This window comes from Papaver somniferum, chromosome 11, assembly GCF_003573695.1.
Source record: "Papaver somniferum cultivar HN1 chromosome 11, ASM357369v1, whole genome shotgun sequence".
NCBI classification, from domain to species: Eukaryota; Viridiplantae; Streptophyta; class Magnoliopsida; order Ranunculales; family Papaveraceae; genus Papaver; species Papaver somniferum.
In genome coordinates, this window is record NC_039368.1 from 77420890 (window position 1) to 77431082 (window position 10193).

Genomic DNA, 10193 nt, shown 5'->3' on the forward strand with positions numbered 1-10193 from the left:
AAGGTCAATCAGAAGTTCATCAAAACAAAGTCAATCTAACTGTAAAAATGATAGGCAAACACATCGCATGGAAGTTATTGAATAAAATTCGCAAGAAAATAACAGTTCACATGATCAACAGGAGAGAAGACGTACAATTCAAGATCGAGGAACTAAACGATATGAACATCCTCGTGAGCTTCTTCGTCACACACATCATAATCTTGAAAGAGAGGAAGATGATCCAAGACAGTAGAAGATGATGTTACATGGAAGATAAATGGTGATGAATCAGTATGAGCGCGAAGAGGAGATTACACGTGCGAGAGATGAAAGAAATAAACAAAGAAGAATAGAAGAAATTGAAGAGAGAGAATTGCAGGAAGCGTTACGTCAAAACAATCATGACAATAGATTAAGACGACGCGAACGTTATCGCGTGGATGATACAGAACAAAGAAGAGATGAAGAAGAGAGCCATGATAGAGTGCATAATGATATGAACATTGAGAGAAAAAGGCGTAGGCGAAGAAGAGAAGAAGCTAAAGAATGCGAAATATAAGAGGCAGTACGTCAGAATAATCATGAGAATAGACTGAGGCAAGCAAGATTAAAAATACCAATGCGAGAAGATTTAGATCAAACCTTAAGTGAAGAAATTTTGAGAGAAATGACAGAATTAAGAGAAATGATGACTACACGAAGAAATGGTGGAAGGAGACAATTAGAAGAAGCAATAGAAGAAGCTGGAAAAACTCCTTTTACAAGACAAATCCAAAGGGAAGCAATACCGTCCAAGTGCAGCTTACCAGTGTTTACTAGTATATTTGATGGAAGTGATTGTGCAATACAACATGTGAAAGCCTACACTCGATCTCTATTGCAATGGGAAATAATGATGCAGTCATGTGTAAATATTTTGCTGCGAGCTTGGCGGGAGAAGCTTTGAAATGGTTTGAAGGGCTACCAATAGAATCAATTAGGTCATTTCACCATTTACAGAACGTCTTTTTAGGACAATACATCAGCAATAATATGTCAAGACCAGGGATTCAGACAACATTCGGACTTCGCAGAAGAACAAATGAGACTTTGCGTCATCTAACAACACGCTGGAGAACCATGTGTAACGAAATGGGAAGACGAGTAGATGAGAGACACCTTATTCTTGCATTTATCAATTCTCTTTTTGCTACAGATTTATTGTATACACAAATCTTTCGGATAAAGGATACGATAACAATGTCAGAATTGCGCGAATTTCAAGAAGAGTACATAGCACTTGAAGAGAAACAAAGAGAAATGGAGTCATACCCAATTGCAATACTAGATGCGAAGGGTGGAAATGCAAGTTTACTTCCAAGATTGACAAATACTGTTGCGAGTACATCGCAATGGAATCAAGGAAGAAATGTTGCAGAAATTGAACAAAAATTGGTAGCCATGGGTAGTGCAGATCAAACAGAGTTTGAAAAGCAACATCAAAATCGCGGAGGTACTGATACGATTCAACCAGGAATTTCTGAAGGTACACAAACACATTATAATAAAATAACTGGAAGAATAGTGTGGGAGCAGATTAATTTTTCAAAGTTGAATACCACAGGTGGATAAGATATGGGAAGCTGCCATCCTAATGGAAGATATTCCAGAACCACATAATGCAGGAGACGAACCACCACCAGGGAGGAGGAGTAAATAATTTTGTGTATATCATAGATTTCACGGTCACACAACAAGTAACTGCAGACATGTAAGGAAAATCATATTAAGGATGATTGAACAGGGAAAGTTGAACCATTTCTTAGCACAACCAAAGAATTTGCCGCCACCACCACCAAGGGGAAATGCATATAAAAAGGATAATGAAAAGAATGTACATATAATTTAAGTAGGTGTGAAAGCGAAGAATTGGTATTGTAATTCGATTATCCATTCATTCAAGAATATATAAGATTTCCATGATAACATCTTAAGTCGGGTATATGCGAGAGATGTTGAAATCAAAGAGATCCTAAATCTTGTGAAAGTATCACCATTAAAAGAGTGGCAAAAACAAGTTATTTCGTTCAGTGCGGAAGAAACACCAGGCGGAGGAGAATCACATGAATGTCCATTAGTGGTAAGATTAGGAATTAATCCAAAGCCGAAAGTAGAGGATGATGAAGAGGATGAAGCAAACACTTGGGCGATAAATAAAATACTTATAGACCCTGGAAGCTCTGTTGACATCCTCTTTTATTCTACATACAAAGTTATGGGTGGAAGAGATGATAAATTAATTCCTTCAACATATAAAATTTATGGGTTAAATAAAACTGCGAACATGCCAAAAGGAGAGGTTACAATGAGAATTCTTCTTCATAACTTGCCAACGGAGATTGTATTCTGTGTTGTGGATGTCGAATCACCTTACAATGCTCTGATTGAAAGGCCATGGTTGTACAATATCTTGGGGGTGGCTTCGTCATTTCATCAGTGTATAAAATTTCCTTTACCTAAAGGTGTTGGTATAATAAGAAGGGATACAATTGAAAGCAGAAACTGTCAAGAAATTGACATTGATAAGTGCGAAGAAAGAGAAAGTAAACGAAGGAATTGGAAAACAACGTATCACAAAGAGTCAAAGAGCTGAGAAGTTAATGGTAGATGCTATATATCAAGTTGGAAAAACAAATGAGCAGAATACTGAAGCAGAATTTTCTGCGAATAATAGTGCTAAGCGAATCAGAAATATTGCTTCTACAAAAGAAAGAAGCATACAGGGGAATAAGTTCTATTTTTAAGACAAAAACAAAGGATATTAAGAACCTCGCATAGAGGAGAATGAAAGATTATGCGAACTAATATTCTGCAAAACATTTTCAAGCTTAAGGAGATTCAACAATTCAAGAGAAAAAATGAGTAGTATGAGGAATGCACATGCTATTCTTTATGCGAAACAAAAAAAAATAAAAATCTTTGTACTAGAGTTGTGAAAACTCAAATATTGGAAATAGAATGAAAAATTCAAATTTCATAAAGTGATATTACATCAAGAAAATAAGACCTTAAAATAAGGCAACATAAATGATATTTATTATCAGATAGACTAGGAATCTGAATATGGCGTGCAACCTAGTTCTCATAAATACAAGAGGCAGAAAAGTAAGATCTATCGCACGTCATAGTCGGAGAAACCTAGAAAGCATGACTCAAGGGAAAGCAACACCGACCCTGGAACTTGAGTTATGGAGATTCGGGGTGAGAATAAACGAAAATGCCCATCCAAGAGAGGTACCTTAAATTTTCAGTCTAAGGTAATAATCTTGGATTGAGAGCCTAAGGTGAGAAAGTCTTTCCCAAGGAGTGCAGAAACTCGATCAGGGCGCCGAGGTACACGGTTGAGTCAAGAGTGCACGGGGCATCTGGAGCGTACCTTGCCACTCTTGACAAGTCTTGACTATGATGCACTCGGTCCGAAGATACCCCACTTAGGGTGCAGTCTTGTAACTTAATAGTTACAAGACTGCGAAATCAACTGGTTGTTGAATTACCGGATGGGAAGAGCCATAACCTTAACCCGGTAGAGGTAAGCTTCCTTGAAGTGGAAACCATGGGGAAGATAAGGACGGCACTCTCCGTTAGGGAGCTGAATTGTGTCAAAAGACGTAAATGTCATGAGACTTTTTACTCATGCGAGTAATAAGACTTGTCATATTTATGCGATAAAACCTGAAGAGGAAATAATAAAAGAAAAAGATAAGACGAGATTAATGGGTCGATACACTATGGTATAAAGACATCCTGCAATCTCGTCGCTCAGAAACACGCAACATAAGACCTTTACATAGGAAGGAAAAATAAGACCTAAGATAAAAATTTATTGAAGCAAATGTGATAATGTTCGCACAAGAAGAAGTTTATGATAAATGATATAAATCATACCTGGCCTATCAAGATGCATCAATTAAGAAGAGGCAAGAATGGGAATGCAAATGAAATGTTAATTTCCCCATTTAATAGTCTTATATACATGCGAGAAATAATATTTTTAGCATGAACACGAAGAAAATAAGATTTGCATTAAAAGGATGAAAGTCAATATCTTTAAGATATACAAAAACAAAGAAGAATTTACAACAAAGGAATTTGTAACAAGAAAAAAAATGAAGGATTAATCTTCATTTCCTTCATCTTCTCGCTCAGCATCAAAATCACTAACTTCTTCTTCAGAATCTTCATCTTCTCCGTCACTGATTATAATATTAGGAATAGGTACATTTTCAGGAATCTCTGGAAACTTATACTTCGAGACAAGGATATTATTCTCTAGACAGACTCGTTTAACAACAGTTATACGAGCGCGATTAGCGTCATTGTTGTTGTTTGAAACCATACGGGTCCAGTTTTCCTTCAATTGCTGGTACCTGAAGTTGCGAGTAGAGGATTCTTCTTCTTTAGCAGTTAAGCGGGTTTCTAAATCTCTAATTCTCTCAAGATAATCCTTCTCCTTTACTGCGAAGTATGAGCAAGCAAGTTAAAACGACGTAAGGTGTTATTCTTGAAGTATAAACAAGCGGTTAAAAAGACGTGTCAAAAAATGAATGGTTAAAAAGTCACGCGTAAACAAGGGAAGACGGAATTCTGGAAAATTGTCGGCAAAGCAAAATGTGAAAAGACAAGCATATGCGATAATATAGGGTGGGAGTTTCTCATATCGCTAACCCTGTAGAATAAGCGAAATGAGAAGAGGCAGAATGTATGAGTGAGATATCGCACATGTTAGTAAGTATGCGAAGTGAAGACTATATAACTTAAACGAGGGAGATCGCACACAACAAGGTTGAGATGACGCACCGGATGATTTCATCAAAGTCACGAGTAAAGTGTGAATATCTGTGCGAAGTATAGTCTGTGCGAGAACGAGTGATTGTATATGAGCGAGTGTATCACATAGAGATTCCGAAAATAAAAGATCTCTTAGCTGTCATCCACTATGTAAGATCTTATATAAAGAGGAGAGGTTATTACTTGTGGGGGGTGGGTGGGGGTTCTTTTAGTGAGTGTTAGACAAGAAATTAGGAGAGAGAAAGTAAATCTAGGAGCAAGTAAGATTGTTGTAATACTTGTATTCATCTTGTAAACCGAATTAAGTCTTGATCATCAATGAAGAGTTTAATGATGATTACCTAATATTGATTATAGTTATAGTGAAATGTGGTTGTGAGGAAACTTGCAACTACATTTGCATCAAATGCTTTCTTCCGAGAGATCAACTCAAGCAAAACTACACCAAAACAATAGACATCAGATTTCGAAGTGATGATGCCAGTCATAGCAAACTCTGGACTAACATAACCATATGCTGGCTTAGTATTGACCCTGCAGTGATTCAATGGAATAGCATTTTCTGCACAACCAAAATCTGACAGCTTTGGATTATAATTTTCATCTGAGTAAAATTTTTGATACTTCTAGACAATAATAGATTACAGGAGGATCCTTTTGATGATGCAAGTACTCTAAAGCTTTAGCAACACCTATGTTATCTTCATCCTGGTCTTCCAGTCTAGAGGCTTTTTGCCTGGTTTAAGGTCTGTAACATAGAAGACCCAAGTTAATTAGTACTTCTTATAATTGATTAACCTAGCACAAAAAATCAAGTATTAAACTAATTAATTAAAGATTTTAGAAGATTAGGTATGTACCATAACCATCTCTTCTCTTTGAATGTTAGCTATCCCCATTACTCGATCTAACGCAGGATAAAAATCGAAACCAAGCCATACTCGAGAAAAACAAATTGTGGAAAGAAGAGTTAGAGACTAGAAGTCGTTTGGTTTCAGAATATAAACTGTGATCACCTTGTTCAAGTGACCAAAAATACCAGCTTAAATGATGCCGCGTTTTCACCCCTTCCTACATGTTTCTTTCTTATAATCAGGATTTAACTTACTGTAACGGCTTAGAATTGATTCCATTATTAAGTTGAAAACTTTCCATTTTCGGCAATCCTATTAAATATGGACATTGGTTCTGTCTATTTATTGGTCCCACGCGGTAATTCTTACACTGGTGGGTAGAATCGTAGATATCAGCTTCACACTACTGCTTTTGTCCCATGAGAAGATGGGTGGGACACACCATCCCACTGATCCAGCAAACCTTAAAAAGAAAAAGTTTTTAAATACAACAAGACTTATTGTATCATTTCTTCTGGCCTTTTTCTCAAAAAAGTTCTTTAGGGTTTTATATGTGAACTAGGAGATATGGAGTACGGGTCACAAACTAGTTATAATAATATATTGCATGTGGTTGCATGTGAAGTAAATTAACGTGCATTAAAAATAAATTAACGTGCATTAAGTCGTGCATGTAATAAAGAGTATTAAAGTGTATGATTTGTATAATTTTTGGAATAGAAAACCTAGGAGCTTAAGAGGAAAAATGTCACTTTAATGCAATAATGTAAAATTAAATAATATAAATACATGAGATTTTAAATTATGAATTATAAAATATTGTGTGTCTATATATATACTAGGATATTACCCGTGCCATTACGGCACGGGCTTTGATCTGATTTTATTACTTTCGAATGGGATCTCGAACAATATAGTCCCTAAGAACTTTGTGCGCATTATAAATGTGTAATTTTACCTGGGTTCCTCCATTGTGGAAATTCGATGGTAGTCTGGTAATGACCTTAGCATTGGGATGGTAACCATAAAAAATGAGGCCCATTAAATGGTAGCATTGCAAAAGATTGACTTTTAGCTCTTCCGTCATGTAAAATGGAAAATGAGAAAGAGATTGCAAAAAAGCTTAAAAGAGATTTCAGAAAAGCTTATCTATTACCTAAGTATTATGACAGTGGAAACATAGGCTTACAGTTTAGCATTATGTTAACCTCATCCTGGAATAAAAAAAATTGCTAAAAAATGGATGATTAATTGAGATATGTCTTGCTGCTTCACTTCTTTAACCCAATATGCATGCAAGTCACTACTTCACTTCTCGAACATGCTTCCTCAAGAGTTGGATCCAAATAAACACGCAGAATTAGCTTTAAAACAATAATGTGTGTAGTAAAATAAGAACCCAAAACCACTACACAAATCCTACTATAAAGGAGTTAAAAATGGTGATCAGCATCCAACCAAGAGTTGATTTCTTTAAGGAACCGTTAGTAGACTCAAAACTTCTCACACTCTCTGCTCCTTGAAACATAGATGAAAAGTCTACAATAGTGGGAAAGGGAAAGGAAAAAATCAAGTTAGAAAATAAACGTGGAAAAAGAGGACAGGGAACATTGGTGTCTAATTAGCAAAACATAAATGCATGCTTTTCGGTACCCAATTCCCTTTTTTTAGTCCCACTTGAATAGTGGTTTGTATCTCATAGCTACACAGTCCTTTGCGATGTATAGGAAACTGAACTTGAGACGGATATCAACTTACATTTCTTCACTTTGATTCGTCTCATTAGTATGTTCTTGCTCAAATAGTATGTTCTTCCTGTATTACTTACTTTTCACACTTGGTCAGTTAGGATGTTTTTTGGTTCAGTTTTTTTTTTTTAAATTACCCAAAAATTCTTCAGCTGAGGGGAAATGAAATTTTAGCACGACGATCAATGGAATGATTATAACAAAAGAAAATTGTTGGGTAGGTATAGGATGTCTCAAGCAACATACCAAAACCCATAATCCAATGTTTACAGATTTACATGAATGATGCACACAAAGCCGTATAATGAAAGCCAAAATACAAAATTTAAAATAAAGAAAGGGGATGCACGTTACAACAGCCCTAAGTAAGCAGAACTTTCAGGGAGGAAATAAGTACCTTCATATCCTGACAGCATGGTCTAGTGTTCCTTCTTAGTACTTACATCAAAAGTGACCTTTTTTTGGCTCACCAGCTCCTGCTGCCCTTCTATTTCTTTCTAACACCATCTTTTCCTTTGCTATCGCCTATCTTGGGTGGAACCACAACAACAGCTCTCTTGAGTTACTCTTTAAATAAATTATCAAAACCATACCTTATTATGTGCATCAATAGCAGATGAATCAATACCTGTAATTTCGTCAATCAAGTCCAAACTTAATCACAAAATCATCATACAAAAATACCCTAATTCTAGAAATGAAAACATATAAGCACAAAAATGAGTATATCAAAGACAAACCATTAATTAAAATCCTTATCAAAAATCACATGTATACCTGTTAGTAATTGAGTCACTAAACGGAGAAACGTACTTCAACTCAAATAATTACCTGAAAAAAATAATAACCTTCGTATAAAAGCGATTTTATCTCCCAGATGATTAAAACGGAGAGATGATGTTAAACAGAAAAGACAACCAATGTAAGTGAAAATCTAGAGAGAGTAAACCAACGTGGAAACTGAAAGAAGAAGATTGATCAAAGAGAAAGATCCAGATAAAACCCATTGATTAGGCAAGAATGAGAAGTGATGAGATATTGCAAATCAAACCTACAATCTGGTTTGGATAACCTAGGTATGGAGTTGTCGAAACTCGAAATCTCATCTCTGTTATGCAAATGTGATTCAATTACTAACAGGTAGAATGAAGAAATCCTTTTCGAATGAGTTATGTTAATTTTGCATACATTCATTGTAGCCAAATCGAGGGCTAAAGAAAAGGGAAGGGTGGGTTTGGTTTGAGAAATGCTAAACAAAAGGGAAGGGTTTGGTTTGAGAAATGCGTTACGGAATACGGAGTCTGAAAATACGCGCTGATAAATGTGTGGGGGAAAAAAGTGAGTATTTTGATAGATGAATCGAGACCGTTCATTAGATATCCAAAAGTCCCTTATAATATAGATAGATACAGTAAGACTTATTGTATCATTTCTTCTGGCCATTTTCTCAAAAAATATATATTCTTCTTCTGTGGCTCAACAAGAATTTCACTCTACCAAAATCTTGTTGGTAAGTATGACATTACGACCTATTATCAAACTACAGGGTAAAACATGTTGTAGTTCAGATATTCTACAAGAACCTTTACCGGTGATCAACCTCCAGGCCAGGCAAATTCCATTTTGCTTTGTTGAAAAAAAAAAAAATGAAAGGGAAAGGGAAAGGGAAAGGGAAAAATCAACATATTAAAAGACTGTCGTCAAACCATGCCCAACTCCAATAGCACTCTTGAAATAAGCAATGATACTGCTCAGTGTATACGAGTATTTATATCATAGGATTATGCGAACTCCTTCCATAAAAACCAAAGGCAACCATTACCAGTTAACGGTCAAACTCCATGCGGGACTGCTTTCGATATGTTAAAAACTAAAAGAAGTATGGATTTCCATCAAATCCGAACTTACTGTGTCAAGACAAATAAAAGAGCAACTCCATTACAAATAGGTTAGGTTTACTGCTTGAAATCATAACAGCCTTACATCTCGCCCCATGACTTTTATTTACTTATGCCTTGTCCTCTACACACCATGGTCGTTAACGGAGTAAATGGATCAGCTTCGGTTGAACCCTATGCTCTTTCGTATATTTGTAAGTGTAGTCACAACTTCTGCTACAAGAGGTCTTTTGTTAGCGTCTTCTTGTAAACTCAATTTCGCAAGATCGAGAGCTTGGACGAGTGTGCGATGTAGATACTTTCCTTTCATGAGTGGGTCAGCGATTTCAGTGAACTTGTTACTGTCTTCAAGTAATGGCCGTGCCTGCAAAGTCAAAATGGAGATATGTCAAGGAAATGCATGAGTAAAGAAAAAACATTTGTGTAAGCAACTAATAAAATAAAAATGGTAGGCAAAGGGGAAAAACATATTACCCATGAAACAATACTGCGCCTTATGGTTGGATCAAATGCCTTCTTCCCAGAGATCAATTCAAGCAAAACAACACCAAAACTGTAGACATCAGACTTATTAGTAATTCTGCCAGTCATCGTATACCCTGGATCAAGATAACCACATGTCAAGTTGATCATGGTGTTATCCCATGTAACATCATATTCTGCACAAATGAAATCTGACAGCTTTGGGTTATAATTCTCATCGAGTAAAATACCGGATCCTTTCAAATCACAGTAGATCACAGGAGTCTCCTTCCGGCCATGCAAATACTCTATAGCCTTGGCAACACCCTCTGCTATCTTCATCCTAGTTTTCCAGTCTAAAGGCTTGTCCCCGGGTTTTAGGTCTACAACATAGAAGAATATCAAGTTGATTACTTCTTATA

The 10193-nt window shown here is 36.1% G+C and overlaps 1 protein-coding gene across 1 annotated transcript; it reads right to left on the reverse strand.

The window, feature by feature from the left end:
* Positions 1 to 9261: 9261 nt before the first annotated feature.
* On the reverse strand, positions 9262 to 9959 carry LOC113321816 (probable serine/threonine-protein kinase PBL7). Its single transcript, XM_026569738.1, has 2 exons — positions 9784 to 9959; positions 9262 to 9673 (listed from the first exon to the last, which is right to left on the reverse strand). The coding sequence occupies exons 1-2, from the start codon at positions 9940 to 9942 to the stop codon at positions 9467 to 9469; spliced, it is 366 nt and encodes a 121-aa protein (XP_026425523.1). The 5' UTR covers positions 9943 to 9959; the 3' UTR covers positions 9262 to 9466.
* Positions 9960 to 10193: the final 234 nt, after the last annotated feature.

Excerpts from the sequence above, each read along its gene's own strand:
- LOC113321816 (XM_026569738.1), bottom strand. The coding sequence starts at position 9,942 with ATGATCAACTTGACATGTGGTTATCTTGATCCAGGGTATACGATGACT. Across the intron at positions 9,674-9,783 it reads GGCGCAGTATTGTTTCATGG|GCACGGCCATTACTTGAAGA; the intron begins GTAATATGTTTT and ends TTGACTTTGCAG.